General features: G+C 47.5%; 1 protein-coding gene across 5 annotated transcripts in view; it reads left to right on the top strand.

The window, feature by feature from the left end:
• The window catches only part of RPL37 (ribosomal protein L37), a 472,830-nt gene extending 469,699 nt beyond the window's left edge, over positions 1 to 3,131 (top strand). For 3 of the 5 annotated variants that reach the window (XM_064140594.1, XM_064140595.1, XM_064140593.1), the window contains exons 2-4: positions 1,137 to 1,273; positions 1,618 to 1,702; positions 3,020 to 3,131. In XM_064140594.1, the coding sequence (XP_063996664.1) occupies positions 1,137 to 1,273; positions 1,618 to 1,702; positions 3,020 to 3,089 (292 nt within the window). In that variant the 3' untranslated portion in view covers positions 3,090 to 3,131. Of the gene's footprint in view, positions 1 to 362; positions 446 to 837; positions 857 to 1,136; positions 1,274 to 1,617; positions 1,703 to 3,019 lie in introns of those variants that run through there. The other 2 variants (XM_064140592.1, XM_064140596.1) reach the window with 2 other exon arrangements.
• The last annotated feature ends 12,590 nt before the right edge of the window (positions 3,132 to 15,721 follow it).

The following is a 15,721-nucleotide window of genomic DNA, read 5'->3' on the forward strand; positions in this document are numbered from 1 at the left end:
GGGCCAGGACTTGCTGCGCAGAGCTGGGGTCACCTCTGAAGAGCAGAAGAGCGGCATTAGTTAAAACCGATGTGCCAGTAGGGTGCCCTAAACGCTGTCTTTACCAGGCAGAGTCACATTTGTGCACCTCTTCGCCGTTACTTTAGAAGCAGCCTAGGGCTGTGACAGCTCAGTTACCGGTTTCGGGATGTGTCACCAAGTGAAAGCGAGCTTCCAGGGCGCGGGACCCCAAGGGTCCGTCCCGGCACGCCGTGGCCGCTCAGGCACCTCAGGGGGCAGGAGCCTGCCGGCACACGGGGCGGGACGCGCGGCCCACAGCCACGGCCAGGCCCACAGCCGCGCCGCGCAGGCCGCCGCCGCCGCCACGCCCCCGGAAGCAGCTGCCGGGCCTTAGCGGAAGCGGGGCGGGGCTTGGTCTCTTTGGTGCTGGCGGCCGGGGAAGATGGTGGGTGCCGGGGCACGGGCGTGGGGTATCCGCCGGCATCCGCCGGCGTGGGGGGCCCAGTGGGGCCATGGATCTTGTCTGGGGCGCGGGGTGGTTCTGTTCTGCGGTTTGCGGCCGCTTCTGGGCTGAAGCCCAAGGGCCCGGCAGTGGCCGAAGCTGCTGCTGGCCCGGGTAGGGGCGTGCTGGCCGGGGAAGCCGCGGCGGAGTGCGGGGCCGTGCTACATCCTGGCCGCCGCCGGAGGACTTCTTTCGGGGTTTCGTCTGCCTGCTGCGGGTCTGGGCGGGCTAGGACAGCAGTGTCGGTAATGTAGCGAGAGAGGCCTCGGTCCCCCAGGCCGCTGGCACTTGTGGGCCTGGTGTGTGCAGCAGAGAGCCTTTCCTCGGGAAAGAGCTCCTTGCTGTTTATCGATGGTGAGCTTGAGGGAGATAAAGGAGCCGGAGGTAGCTGCGCTGTGACTTTTATTTCAGCGTAGGGGAGCGGATATGAAATGGCGAAGGGAGGAGTGAGGAAAAGATTTCTTAAAATGGAGGCCGCTTGCATGCGGAACAGTTGCTGCTTCAGAGTTCTGTGTGCCTCCCAAGTGTTCGCAGAACTCTGTGGGTTTGTTTTTTTTAAGAGGAGCTTAATGCTTTTATTTAGTTGCAAGTGCTGGTAATGTCTTCAACATGCCGTGTCTTGAAATGCTTTTCAGACGAAGGGTACATCGTCATTCGGTAAGCGACGAAATAAGACTCATACCTTGTGCCGTCGATGTGGGTCCAAGGCCTACCATCTTCAGAAGTCTACCTGCGGGAAATGTGGGTATCCCGCTAAGCGCAAGAGGAAGTGTAAGTAACAAACTTTTTGCTGGCTTAAATTTAAAAATGTGTCCTACTTGGTCTTTTTTTTTTTTTTTTTTTCAGTATCCTGATTATTTTTTGCCATCCAGGGTGAAATACTGCACCCTTCTTCCACGGTTTAGAGCGTCTGTCAAATGAATTCTGATTTAAGCATAGTTAGTTCATGTGCAGTACCACATGCACATGAAATCTGTTGATGCTACAATTACAGAAATCTGTTGATGTTATAATTATTTTTTTCCTCCTGCCAGATTGAATAACTATGCTATACAGGTACAATATGTAACTTAATTGTTTGATGCAGATGAGTGACAGTAACTCATATGTTACAGATAACTGGAGTGCGAAGGCGAAAAGACGCAACACCACGGGTACTGGTCGCATGAGGCACCTGAAAAAGGTCTACCGTCGATTCAGGTATAACATTTTATTACAAACTAGTGTTGTGTGAAAAATCTTTCTCAGAGGTATCTTAATTAAAATGTTAATCGCTCGAAGTTAAGTTTTTTTGTTCAGTATGCTTCATGGGGTGTGTGTGTGGTCTTTCCTTTAATAGAAAATGGTGCTTTATATGATTGTCTGAATGTTCCTCTGAGGGTAAAAAACACCTTAATACATAAGATGTTAAACAAGCTCTGGTATTTTTATTAAGTCTAGATAGCGCAGAATATAGAGGTAATAAAATGCCAGCATTTTGAAAAATAGTCTCTGCATAGTATTGTGAATCAACTTAATTGATTTTGCAAAAACTGACCTTTCTGTGTGAGATGAGTTTTGAAGTGCATTCAAATCCCCTTTTGCCCAGAAAAAGTTGACGACTGGAGAAACTTCAGTAGTCAGTCTTGGAGTTTTCTTAGGAATAGGGAGCATAACTTCAGATGCAGAGTTTTAAGTTTCTAGAATTTGTTACAAAGCTTTGAGTTGTGAGAGAATGGGGGGACATACTCAATAAGGTATGTACTGTTAAAACTCATTAAAAATTTCTTTCGTGTGGTCTCCCTGTTCTTAAAACTGAGTTAATGTAGCTCCTGGTCTTAGTGCACATAAGGAAACTAGATGAAAAATGCTAAGTAATTTTACAACTCTTGTTATAAAAATACAGACTGGATTTACTATTGAAAAGTAGAAATCTATTAAGTCCAAAACTTGGATGTAGTTGAGGAATCCATTCATCTGCTCTGGAGAGCACAGTGTTCCCCAGCAGTTGCCACCAAAAAAATCATTAAAGCTTGTAGCTCTGTCTTGTTTTCACTTGGTATTGCTGAAGTAGAAATGCTGCAGAAGGAAGCTTTGTGCTTACTCTCTTGCCCTTCGTGTTTCAGTCTCTGGTTGGAGGCACGAAGGACTTATTACAGAAGTTACCTTGCACTTCAGAAAGAGGATTTTTTTTGGATGTGTATAGTAGAAGCTTGCCTTCAGAAAGTGTACTGTTACTGGTACAGTCTTGCAGTGCTCACTCAGTTACAGAGTGTACTCAGTTACAAAATATATTTTATATATTCTGTCGGAATATATCAAATTCCCTTCAGAAGAATCTAAAATCCTTATTGCTTATTTAAAATGTTTAAGACGTTTCTTAGTGAAAATGACTTCACATAGGAACTCTTTAGTGATTTCAAGTGTGTTAGGTAAGCTGGAAAAAATGCTGGTGATCTATAATATTACTTGTTGGAAAATGACATGGAGCAGAAGTCATCTTTTCAAAAAATGTGATAACCTTTTATCTGCCTGCAGGAATGGATTCCGTGAGGGAACCACGCCGAAGCCCAAGAGAGCAGCCGTTGCAGCCTCCAGTTCATCATAAAGATTCATTTGTTTATTAAAATAAATGGTCTTATCCAGAAAATATTTTTTCATACACGCTTTATTTCAGTGAAATTCAGGATTCCTGAAAACACGTGTATCCACACAGTTACATGGTAGGCGTTGAAGCAATTCATTAAAACTGATCCTTTAATTGACTTGTATGTGTTTTATCAGAAGAACTAACCTGCAAGAGAAGTGGAATATTGGCACCACGGACTTGCCCTGCTTGCCCCTTGAGTTTCATTGTGCCCTAGCACCAAGTGTCAGAATTTTAGCTTAAAGATAGTCACTTGAATATGGCTTTACCTCCTGATTTCCGGATGTAGTCATAATTCACTGTTATGTGGCACTGAAAAAACCTTCACAAGTGCTGCTTCTTCAATGGTTCTTTGCTGCTTGGGCAGTAAGAAACTTGGGCCCAAAGTATGGATGCTGCACAGAGATTGGACATCTGTACTTGGGACAGAAGTTGCCTAAACAGTCTGGGGGGGTGGATGTGGAAAGCTGTCAGGGAGATCTGATATAGTTATGCTGGATATAAGTAAGAGGTAGGTAGTGTAATACTGAAGTCACTTAAGGCTACATAAGAGTCACATAGTGTGCTACTAGGCTACTCACTTGGCTGTTGAACTCTGCTTTAAAGAAGTGATCGTAAAGTACTGTTAAGAAAGTTTGGAGAATTGCAGTAATAACTGCAAAGGCTTAGAGAATTTTCAGATGCTTTGAAGATGAAATATTTAATCACCCAAAGATTATGCTTTATGCTCACGAGGCTGTTCTTGAGTGTGATTCCTTAGGTTTTGTCATGAACTTAGAGAAGCAGCTTACAGGTGTCTTGGTCTTGAGTAATTATCAGCTAATGTATCAACTTAGGTAAATCACTGGAGAATCTTCACGCAGGCAAAAGTGTGAGTGCACCTTATGGCGCTGTCTTCCATTTTTAAATTAAGTACAGTTTATACTTATTGGATAATTTAAGCTGCTTGGGCTGTTCCTCAAGAAAAAGCTGCCTTGTACAAATCGTTTGTACTTGCTCTGCTTTCAGCCGGTCTTCCGAGAGCTGGGAAATGGTGGTGAAGCTGTTAAAACAACCTTTGCTCGTGCTACATGTATTCTGAGGACTCAGAACTGTATCAGATCTTTTTTTTTTTTCTCATGATGTAGGGGGAAAGACTTAAATGTTGCAGAAAGTACTCCTGCATGTGTCGTTTTGTTACTCTCAAGGGTAGCCTGTAAATGTGTGTCAAAATAGATCAGCAGTGTTCCGAGGACTGGTGAGCAGTGGTGCAGCTGGACTGTGGTACAGCATTTCTATGGAAAGAAGCCCCTGCAAAGTCTTATAAAATCTTAGTGTAGTGTGAGGGTTGGGTGCTGCACAGCCTGCGCCGCTGACCTGCAAGCGTGACACCCTGCTGTAGGGGGAAGTGCTTAGCTGTTGGCTGCGGCAGCTGCCGGTTAACTTCTCACCGGGAAGCTCTTGAGACACGCAGGACACGCCGCTCGTCGAGGCGAAAAGCTCTCCAGGCACGCCGGTAGCGGGAAGGGCGATGGCGGCGAAGGGAGCCCGTGAAACCTCAGAACACACAGGCCCACCGGCAGCGCGCAGCAGTGCGCAGCCGTAGCGGCGTCCAGCCCCTGCCGCCCAGCGCGGCAGCCCCGGCGAGCACCGCGGCCAGGGCGGGCACACGGGCGGTGGGCGGCAGCCAGGGCGCGGCTGCGTGGCAGCCCGGGCGGGAAGCGATGGTGCTCACCCGGCCGGCAGCCGTGGCCTTCCTAAGCTCTGTTGTACGCGCTGTGGGAGCTGGAGTAGCTGCAGTACCCTTTTCAGGAGCTGAGATAGTTGCAGTGCTCTTTGAAGTGGCCCCGGAGGCTGCAGTGGGCTCGCTGCAGTGTCACTGCTTATTAAGGGCCCTCACGGGGTGGGAGTAGTGCATGTCATAAAACCTTGCAAAGGCTAAGTAACTGCAGTGCCTTTTGCCGGGGCAGCACACACTCTGTGAGCTGAGGGGACTGCCCGCCACGTACACCTGCACCGAAGTTTAATTTGACACCACACAGATCAGTTACAACCATAAAAATAACTTTTTTTTTTTTTTAATTGTAATAACCCTGTGCACAATCCTTACGATCTAGTGGAACCCCAGAAGCTCATGGAATCAGACCAGCATAATGAGGAGAAACAGAGCTTCCCAAGCTATGTGGTGCTCATCACTATGTGATGCCTGTGATGATGCGTAGATGCATTCACTGCTCAGTATTTCTCAGCTCAGGCCACAATAAAGCAGTGTCTTTTGCCCAGCACTCAGGACAGATGGCTTTCAGATAAACAGTAAGAACAAGTAAACTGTAATGCAACACGTGTGTAGATAAGAGAATAGGATAGCATTTCATAGAGCCATAGAATCATAGAATCAACCAGGTTGGAAGAGACCTCCAAGATCATCCAGTCCAACCTAGCACCCAGCCCTATCCAGTCAACCAGACCATGGCACTAAGTACCTCAGCCAGGCTTTGCTTGAACACCTCCAGGGACAGTGACTCCACCACCTCCCTGGGCAGCCCATTCCAATGCCAATCACTCTCTCTGGCAGGAACTTCCTCCTGACATCCAGCCTAGACCTTCCCTGGCACAACTTGAGACTGTGTCCCCTTGTTCTATTGCTGGTTGCCTGGCAGAAGAGACCAACTCCACCTGTCTACAACCTCACTTCAGGTAGTTGTAGACAGCAATAAGATCACCCCTGAGCCTCCTCTTCTCCAGGCTAAACAACCCCAGCTCCCTCAACCTCTCCTCATAGGGTTTGTGTTCCAGGCCCCTCACCAGCTTTGTTGCCCTTCTCGGGACACCTTCCAGCACCTCAACATCTCTCTTGAATTGAGGAGCCCAGAACTGCACACAGCACTCAAGGTGTGGCCTGACCAGTGCTGAGTACAGGGGCAGAATAACCTCCCTTGTCCTACTGGCCACACTGTTCCTGATGCAGGCCAGAATGCCATTGGCTCTCTTGGCCACCTGGGCACACTGCTGCCTCATCTTCAGCCTACTATCTACCAGCACCCCCAGGTCCCTTTCCTCCTGGCTGCTTTCCAGCCACTCTGTCCCCAGCCTGTAGTGCTGCTTGGGGTTGTTGTGTCAAAAGTGCAGAACCCTGCACTTGGCCTTGTTCAATCTCATCCCATTGGCCTCTGCCCACCTATCCAGCCTGTCCAGGTTCCTCTGCAGGGCTCTCCTACCTTCCAACAGATCAACACCTGCTACCAACTCTAAAAAGACACAGTATGACATTGCTGTCAGCAATGACATGCTGTAAACATGTTTTTGTTTCCCATCCACAAAGGCTCTCAAACAAGTGTGGTGCTTTCTCAACCAGCAAGTCAGAATTCAAACCATTTGGACAATCTGTCAGAGCTCCAATCAAGTCCTGTAGTTTATTTGGTGCCGGTAGATCTGTCACGTGCTGGGCTGGGCCAGACAGTAAATGAGGATCTTTGTTAATCCCTTTCTCCTCCCAAAGGGGAAGAGAGGGAATAAGGGAGAGGGATATGGACTGGGAAAGAGACCTAAAACTGCTTTAATGAAAATAATAACAAAATAAAATGTGTACAAATATATACAAAACTGCTCTGAGCCACTCAGTTCATGACAGATGTTGAGTTACTGGAACGTGTCCAGAGAAGGGCAATGAAGCTGGTGAGGGGCCTGGAGCACAGCCCTGTAAGAGAGGCTGAGGGAGCTGGGAGTGTGCAGCCTGCAGAAGAGGAGGCTCAGGGCACCCCTCACTGCTCTCTTACAACTACTTGAAGGGAGGTTGTAGCCAGGTGGGGGTTGGTCTCTTCTCTCAGGCAACCAGCAACAGAACAAGGAGACACAGTCTCAAGTTGTGCCAGGGGAGATAGAGGTTGGAGGTTAGGAGGAAGTTCTTCATAGGCAGAGTGATGGGCATTGGAATGGGCTGCCCAGGGAGGTAGTGGAGTTGCTGTCCCTGGAAGAGTTTGAGAAAAGCCTGGATGAGGCACTTAGTGCCATGGTCTAGTTGATTGGCTAGGGCTGGGTTATAGGCTGGACTAGATGATGTTGGAGGTCTCTTCCAACCTGGCTGATTCTATGATTATCAAACCTAACCACCTCAACACTGGTTATGTCACCCTTACCATTAAGGCTGTTGGCAGGCACTGGGGAAGATCCAGGATGGACTTAGCAGCAGACAGGAGCCAGATTCAACAGCTGGTTTCTGGTACTGGATTGAGGAATACACAAGCCTGGACTGAAGGGAGAATGGACAGAGTCCTCCTTGGACACCAGCCATTGAAGAAGAGAGCCTGACCTTTGTGATCCCTCAGCTGTGTACTGAATATGCCATGTACAGAATAGATTATCCTGTTGGTCAGTTCTGAGTCACCTGTCCTATTTGCCTCTCCCTGCAGGTGCAGATGTATTTTCTGCACTGCACCCTCAGCATGGTATACAAAATTTAGCAGTGAACTTGGTCTTTGCAGGACAGATTATAAGCAAGAGCCTTTCTCTGTACCAGTCCTTGGTACTAACTACAAACATGGAGCATTATCAGTACTAGAAGCAAACTGTCTGTGAAAATGCAATGCTAACTTCAGAAAATGTGATTATTTAGAAGAGACTGAGCTGAAAAGCAAAACCACTGAGCAGAATTGTTGAAACTAGGGCACTCTCCATGTGCTGCAATGGGCTGCTAGGGGAGCTGGGGCGTCAAGCTGCTCCCTCTTTAGCTGGTGCTACAGCAGCATCACACTAGAAAGGGAAGAGAGGCCACCATCCTTTGCTGGTCCAAGGAGTGGTGTAAGAAATGTCCAGGCTTCTTCGGAAGGAAATCCTTCCAGCACCACAATGTAAGGTTTACCCACCCAGCTAATTTTTGCTGCTGTAAGCACTCCTGGGTGTCCCAAATGCCAGAAACAGGCAGAGCTGGGGAAGATCCTCTGATGGCTGTTGGGTCAGGCACTGAGAGCTGTAATGAACAAATCTGTGAGCACAACACCAACACTAAATAACTTATTCAAACCTTGCAAACACGCTCAGTTGAATTGTGGGTGTGAGTTGGCTGGATGAGACTTGGTCTCCTCATGTTAATCTGCTCTGTTTTAATTACAGAAATGCTAGATTCTGCTTTCCTTCATCTGCTAATAGGCACTTCATTTGTCTCCAGTGTCTTCCTTAGTGTTTTCAATGCCATCATTCCTAGTTTTAAGGAAGAATTCAGTAAAATGGGGGCATGGGTTTAGGGGCTGGAAATAGATAAAGACCAAAGCTGCTGAAGAATTTTGTAGCTGGGTTTGATGCTAATCGAATGCTTTGCATTCTGTTATGTGATGGTATCAGAACTGCAGAGATGCTGTAATCTCCTCAGAAGGAAAATATCTTTCAGACTCAGCTTTTCTGCATACTGTTGCCCTTACTTTCAAGGTGGATATGAAAAGTAAATTAATTTTAATGTCTTTTGTTAAAAAGATACATGAACTAAGAAGAGTAAATGAGCCTGGGAGCTTGACCTTAGCTGCCCAAGGACTGCTGAGGGGAACGTGCACAGAAAGAAGGAAAATCTAGCAGCAGTACTAGTAAGGTCAAAGTTCCATGTAAGATCATCTCATTTTCTGGACAGAAAGCAGTAATGAGTACTTGTAAGACAAAAAATACCACCAGGTCTACTTCTTAGGTGCCGTGATGAAGAGACGGGGCCGCAGCTTGACGCAAGCTAAGTTCCGACCTTATTAGGCAACATACAGGAGTTATAGACTTTGTCAGAAGGCGTCAGAAGGCTGAACATTTTCACATATTGATTAGTCATTTTATCACACACAAAATTGTCTTTTCTTCCAATCTAAATTCTTGTCCGCCACATCTGCTTCCCGTGGAGCAGCGGTCTTAGCATATTCATCAGATAAGGACAGGCATATTCATCAGATGGCAGGACAGACTCCTTGCCTCTCCTAATCAGATCACTCTGACTCCGATAGCTTGTGCCCAAGGCTTGTGTTGCCACTGACCCTGATTGACCATTGTTCTTCAATAATGACCTGCGTTCCCACATTTCCCCCTTTTTGTTGTAAAAAAAAAAAATTCTGTCTCAGAATACATTGCAAAAAAAAACCCATAGTAATAACATAAGCAGTAAGAGTACTACAATTACAACATAACAAAACATTTAGTCCTTCAAAATTTTCACAATCAGGTCCCTGAGCTAAAAGCAAAAAATCAATTGCAGCCCGATTTGCAAGGTAGCATGTTTAACACTATCTATATCTAATAGGAGACGTGGGGAGTGCCACGCTGGTAGCATTTGTTTGTTTTGTTAAAAATAAAGGCAGTGCTTTTCATCCTTCTGTAAGGCGCCTTTTACCAAAAGATAAGAAGTACAGCACTTTAAATATTGTCAATAAAACTGTTGTTTCCCATCTTCACCTATGAGTAGGAATCGTTGGAAACTCATGAAAATACTAGATTAAGCATGGTCAAAACCTATACCTATGCAAACACACATATAAACACAACCATTATCTCAGCATTCAAGTTCTTGCCACAGTATCTGTCTTCTGAGCTGGTACCCATCAGAAGCCTGTAAACATGGCTGAACAATCACATAAAATCAGAAGAAAAATCCCGGGGGTGAATCTCTCTGTGTGATGTAACCAAAGATTTTTCCAATCTTTTCCTTCCCTCTCTTTTCTCAAAAGAACCATTTGCATTAAAATTTCTGATAATCAGGTGTTGTTATCCATAAGAAAGCAGTTTAAAAATTGAAAATTTATAAGGTTTTCTTATTGCAGTCCCTCTTCAGGGTAGCTGCCCCTTATATCCCCTCTTTTTTATTATTTTTTAAATTTATTTTTATATAACCCTTATCCTACAATGCTGTATTAATATACAGAAAATAATTAAGAAAAATATTTTATAATATTCTATTATAAACTCTTAACCTTAACTATATTATCAACTTTAAAAGCCTAAACCAGTAAATCATTACTGAGGAAAAAGCAAAGAAAATCTAAGAAGATGATACATTCATGGAGGTTCTTTGAAAATACCCTGGTATTCAGAAAACGAAAAGAAACTTTAAATCACAAAACCAGATACACTTACAAAACAATTCTTACCATAATATTCCGTTATATTCTACCACTTAATATACTTTATCCTAATTACTTTATTTTAATTACTTAAGTCATAGAATCATAGAATCATAGAATCAACCAGGTTGGAAGAGACCTCCAACATCATCCAGTCCAACCTAGCACCCAGCCCTAGCCAGTCAACCAGACCATGGCACTGAGTGCCTCATCCAGTCTTTTCTTGAAGACCCCCAGGGACGGTGCCTCCACCACCTCCCTGGGCAGCCCATTCCAATGGGAAATCACTCTCTCTGTGAAGAACTTCTTCCTAACACCCAGCCTATACTTACCCTGGCAAAACTTGAGACTGTGTCCCCTTGTTCTATTGCTGGTTACCTGGGAGAAGAGGCCACCCCCCACCTGGCTACAGCCTCCCTTCAGGTAGTTGTAGACAGCAATGAGGTCACCCCTGAGCCTCCTCTTCTCCAGGCTAAACAGGCCCATATTACAATTATTCTGCTAAAACTATTCCTAAACTTATCCTATTGCAATTAACAACTTATCCAGTAAACTCTTAAAACTCTAAGATGTATTACAATCAAAATGGTGGTGAATGGTGCCACATCCAGCTGGCAGCTGTCACTAGTGGTGTCCCTCAGGGATCTGTGCTGGGCCCCATCCTCTTTAACATCTTCATAGATGATCTGGATGAGGGCATGGAGTCAGTCATCAGCAAGTTTGCAGATGACACTAAGCTGGGGGCAGATGTGACTGAGTTGGAAGGCAGAAGGGCTCTGCAGCGGGACCTTGACCTGCTGGACAGATGGGCAGAGTCCAATGGGATGGCATTCAATAGCTCCAAGTGCAGGGTGCTGCACTTTGGCCACAACAACCCCATGCAGAGATATAGGCTGGGGTCGGAGTGGCTGAGAGCAGCCAGACAGAGAGGGATCTGGGGGTGCTGATTGATACCTGCCTGAACATGAGCCAGCAGTGTGCCCAGGTGGCCAAGAGAGCCAGTGGCATCCTGGCCTGCATCAGGAATGGTGTGGTCAGCAGGAGCAGGGAGGTCATTCTGCCCCTGTACTCTGCACTGGTTAGACCACACCTTGAGTCCTGTGTTCAGTTCTGGGTCCCCCAGTTTAGGAGGGACATTGAGATGCTTGAGTGTGTCCAGAGAAGGGCGACGAGGCTGGGGAGAGGCCTTGAGCACAGCCCTACGAGGAGAGGCTGAGGGAGCTGGGATTGTTTAGCCTGGAGAAGAGGAGGCTCAGGGGAGACCTTATTGCTGTCTACAACTACCTGAGGGGTGGTTGTGGCCAGGAGGAGGTTGCTCTCTTCTCTCAGGTGGCCAGCACCAGAACGAGAGGACACAGCCTCAGGCTGCTCCAGGGGAGATTTAGGCTGGAGGTGAGGAGAAAGTTCTTCACTGAGAGAGTCATTGGACACTGGAATGGGCTGCCCGGGGAGGTGGTGGAGTCGCTGTCCCTGGAGCTGTTCAAGGCAGGATTGGACGTGGCACTTGGTGCCATGGTGTAGCCTTGAGCTCTGTGGTAAAGGGTTGGACTTGATGATCTGTGAGGTCTCTTCCAACCCTGATGATACTGTGTGATACTGTGAAAACTAGAAACAGTGTCAGGATTTTAATTTGCAAGGCATCTATTACAAATTCAGTCTGGTCCCTTTAAGAAAGGCGCTTGTTCTTCCAAGCCGCTGTAAAGAAAAAAAAACTTTAGGAGAAGGTGGTCACCCCGCCTCTGTAACGACGGGTCCTTTAGATTGGAATCCCATTGAAAGATAAGGCCTAAGGGTTTCACATCGTCCATAGTTTGATTAGAGATTGCGCAGCTCAGGGTCCCACCTTTGGGTTTGCAGCGACTGAATGGCCTCACAAACCTTTTCAAAGTGCTCCTTCAGCTGTTTTTGATAAGCATCTGGGAGCTGTCAGGCTAGGGTCTCTTTTTAGCTAAATCAGAATTGGGAATGCCCAGAAGAGGTCGGTCTCAGTAATTTTTGAACATCATGTTACAATTGGTTATTTGAGTTTGAAGCGGCACCTTCTGAGGTATTATTGTTTGAGCCCTTATTTTCCATCCGAAGTATTGCCAAGGTTCAACTCTTTGTATTTTTTTTTTTTTCTTTTGGAAATGCAAATACAGGGTGGGGGCGGCGTTCAGACCATTAGCTTTACTTCTTTAGCATCATTATGAACAACCCCGGGCAGCACAAAAAGAACTGTTAAAGTTAGTTGACGATCTTCCCAAAATCAAACCAATCATGTTTCTCGGCAAAGGTCCTTTTAAAGTTTGTATCTAGCACATGGGCGGAAGAATCAAGTTATTTAAAAGAAAAATCAATGTCTGTAGTAGATGAAAAAGCTGGAAATTAGAAACATAACAATCCCTGCAACATAAGCAGAATCAGTAATCAAGCTGAAAGCCTTGTCAACCAGGTTAAATCTGGCCAGCCGGCAGGCAGGCGAGGGGGCGGGGAGGCTACCGCATCCTGCAGCAGCGCCCAAGCGGCGATGTCGGTGGCGGCGGGTCCTCTGCGGGGACGCCACTTCCAGGGGTCCCGGTGTGCTGCCACGGCGTCCCAAGTAGAGTTGCTACAGCTCAGCAGATTCGTCGCTTCTTTCCTGCCTCTCTGCTGCTTGCAGTCCTACAAATTTGGAGGCGCAGACGCTTCCAGGAGTCTGCAGTTAATCCCGTAAGATTTTTTTCGACGTTCAGCTGCCTTTGTAGCGGCTAACTCTGTTGCTTTTGCTCTGTTTTCTTTCTGCATCTTTTCTTATCGGCAGATTCACGAGCCTTTTGGAGCTCTCTCTTCAGAGCTCTTGTCACCACGTCTCAGGTGAATTAAAAAGCAGACTTTTTGTATTGCAAAAATAAAGCTTAAATGTCTCTCATAGAAAGGAAAAGTTCAGAGCTCTTTTTGTCTCTTTCTTATCAACATCCCCTTCTGCCAAGGCTTACAGCAGCCCATACGGCACGGGTGTCAGTATCGTCATAGGGGATCTCACGGTATCACAGTGTCACAGTATTATCAGGGTTGGAAGAGACCTCACAGATCATCAAGTCCAACCCTTTACCACAGAGCTCAAGGCTAGACCATGGCACCAAGTGCCACGTCCAATCTCGCCTTGAACAGCTCCACATCTCGTTCGGGGTCGAATGAATCAGGCTGGAAGGGATCCCCACTCGGGGGTGCCGTTCGCGAAACCCCAACAGCAAAACGGGATCGTATACGGGGTTTAGGCACTGGCACGGGTGGACTGATGGAGGCAGTAGAGGGGTGCGGGGGGGCAGAGGGCTGTACAGGTGGCAGTTTTGTCCCTTTCTTCCGTGACTCACCCGACTTACCCTCTTGTTCCTTAACAGCCTCAAACACTGTTCCTTTTCTTAAGAGATCCGACAAACAGACCCCTGCTTCGTCCCGTGGTTCTGATGTAAGTTTATAAACGTCCCTTTCCTCATGGGAGCTCTGGTTTCCCATGTTCAGTTTCTCTGGGCTCACCTGCCAATCTCGAGGAGGTGACCAGCCGCGGGCCGGCTCCCTGCTTCTTTCAGCAGAATTCCAGGTTCCCAGAGACTCGCAGCGGCTGTGCTCTTTCAGACGTTCAATGCCGATATCACATCGGTGGTCACCATTTGCTGCGACGAAGGGACAGGGAGACAGCTTGATGCAAGCTAAGTTCCGACCTTATTAGGCAACATACAGGAGTTATATACTTTGTCAGAAGGCATCAGAAGGCTGAACATTTTTATATATCGATTAGTCATTTTATCACACGCAAAATTGTCTTTTCTTCCAATCTAAATTCTTGTCCGCCACACTTGGGTAATGCTGAAACAAAAGAGCAAAAGCACTTTTGTGTGTTTGCCTGTCTGATATGGAGATGTCACAAGCTTGGGAACATCAAGTCCCAAGTGTCTCATGGAAAACAAGTGAGCTGGACACAAAGCAGAGCTGGCTCAGAAAGTTTGCCAGATGGCACTGGTATGCATGTCTCACCAGTGCCAGCTCCTGTAGTCTATGCATATTGCAAGGACACTCTTTCTTCCTGCTAGACAGAGGCTCGTCTGTGGCTTACTTTCTTCTCACACTGTTTTGCCACACATGAGGAGACAAGCTTGATATTCATGATAATAAATTCAAACCTTTGTCTTCTGATATCCATGGGACCAGATGGGATCTATCCCAGGGTGCTGAGAGAGCTGGCAGCTGAGCTGGCCAAGCTGCTCTCCTTCATTTTCCAGCAGTCCTGGCTCACTGGAGAGGTCCCAGGAGACTGGAAACTGCCAACGTGGTCCCCATCCACAAGAAGGGTCGGATGGAGGAACCTGGGAACTACAGACCTGTCAGCCTGACCTCAGTGCCAGGGAAACTGATGGAGCAGGTTATCTTGGGGGTGATAAGAGCACACCTGAGGGATGGCAAAGGGCTCAGGTCCAGCCAGCATGGGTTTAGGAAGGGCAGATCCTGCCTCTCCAACCTGATCTCCTTCTATGATCAGGTGACCCACTTGGTGGATGTGGGGAGGCCTGTGGATGTGGTCTACCTGGACTTCAGCAAGGCCTTTGACACTGTCCCCCACAGCAAACTGCTGGCTAAGCTGTCAGCCCATGGCTTGGATGGCAACACTCTGTGCTGGGTTAGGAACTGGCTGGAGGGCCGGACCCAGAGAGTGGTGGTGAATGGTGCCACATCCAGCTGGCAGCTGTCACTAGTGGTGTCCCTCAGGGATCAGTGCTGGGCCCCATCCTCTTTAACATCTTCATAGATGATCTGGATGAGGGCATGGAGTCAGTCATCAGCAAGTTTGCAGATGACACTAAGCTGGGGGCAGATGTGGCTGGGTTGGAGGGCAGAATGGCTCTGCAGCGGGACCTTGACTGCCTGGACAGATGGGCAGAGTCCAATGGGATGGGGTTCAATAGCTCCAAGTGCAGGGTGCTGCACTTTGGCCACAACAACCCCATGCAGAGATACAGGCTAGGGTCGGAGTGGCTGGAGAGCAGCCAGACAGAGAGGGATCTGGGGGTGCTGATTGATACCCACCTGAACATGAGCCAGCAGTGTGCCCAGGTGGCCGAGACAGCCAGTGGCATCCTGGCCTGCATCAGGAATGGTGTGGTCAGCAGGAGCAGGGAGGTCATTCTGCCTCTGTACTCTGCACTGGTTAGACCACACCTTGAGTCCTGTGTTCAGTTCTGGGCCCCCCAGTTTAGGAGGGACATTGAGATGCTTGAGCGTGTCCAGAGAAGGGCAATGAGGCTGGGGAGAGGCCTTGAGCACAGCCCTATGAGGAGAGGCTGAGGGAGCTGGGATTGTTCAGCCTGGAGAAGAGGAGGCTCAGGGGAGACCTTATTGCTGTCTACAACTACCTGAGGGGTGGTTGTGGCCAGGAGGAGGTTGCTCTCTTCTCTCAGGTGGCCAGCACCAGAACAAGAGGACACAGCCTTAGCCTGTGCCAGGGGAAATTTAGGCTGGAGGTGAGGAGAAAGTTCTTCACTGAGAGAGTCATTGGACACTGGAATGGGCTGCCCG

The sequence above is a fragment of the Pogoniulus pusillus genome, chromosome Z, assembly GCF_015220805.1.
Source record: "Pogoniulus pusillus isolate bPogPus1 chromosome Z, bPogPus1.pri, whole genome shotgun sequence".
Classification (NCBI taxonomy): Eukaryota; Metazoa; Chordata; class Aves; order Piciformes; family Lybiidae; genus Pogoniulus; species Pogoniulus pusillus.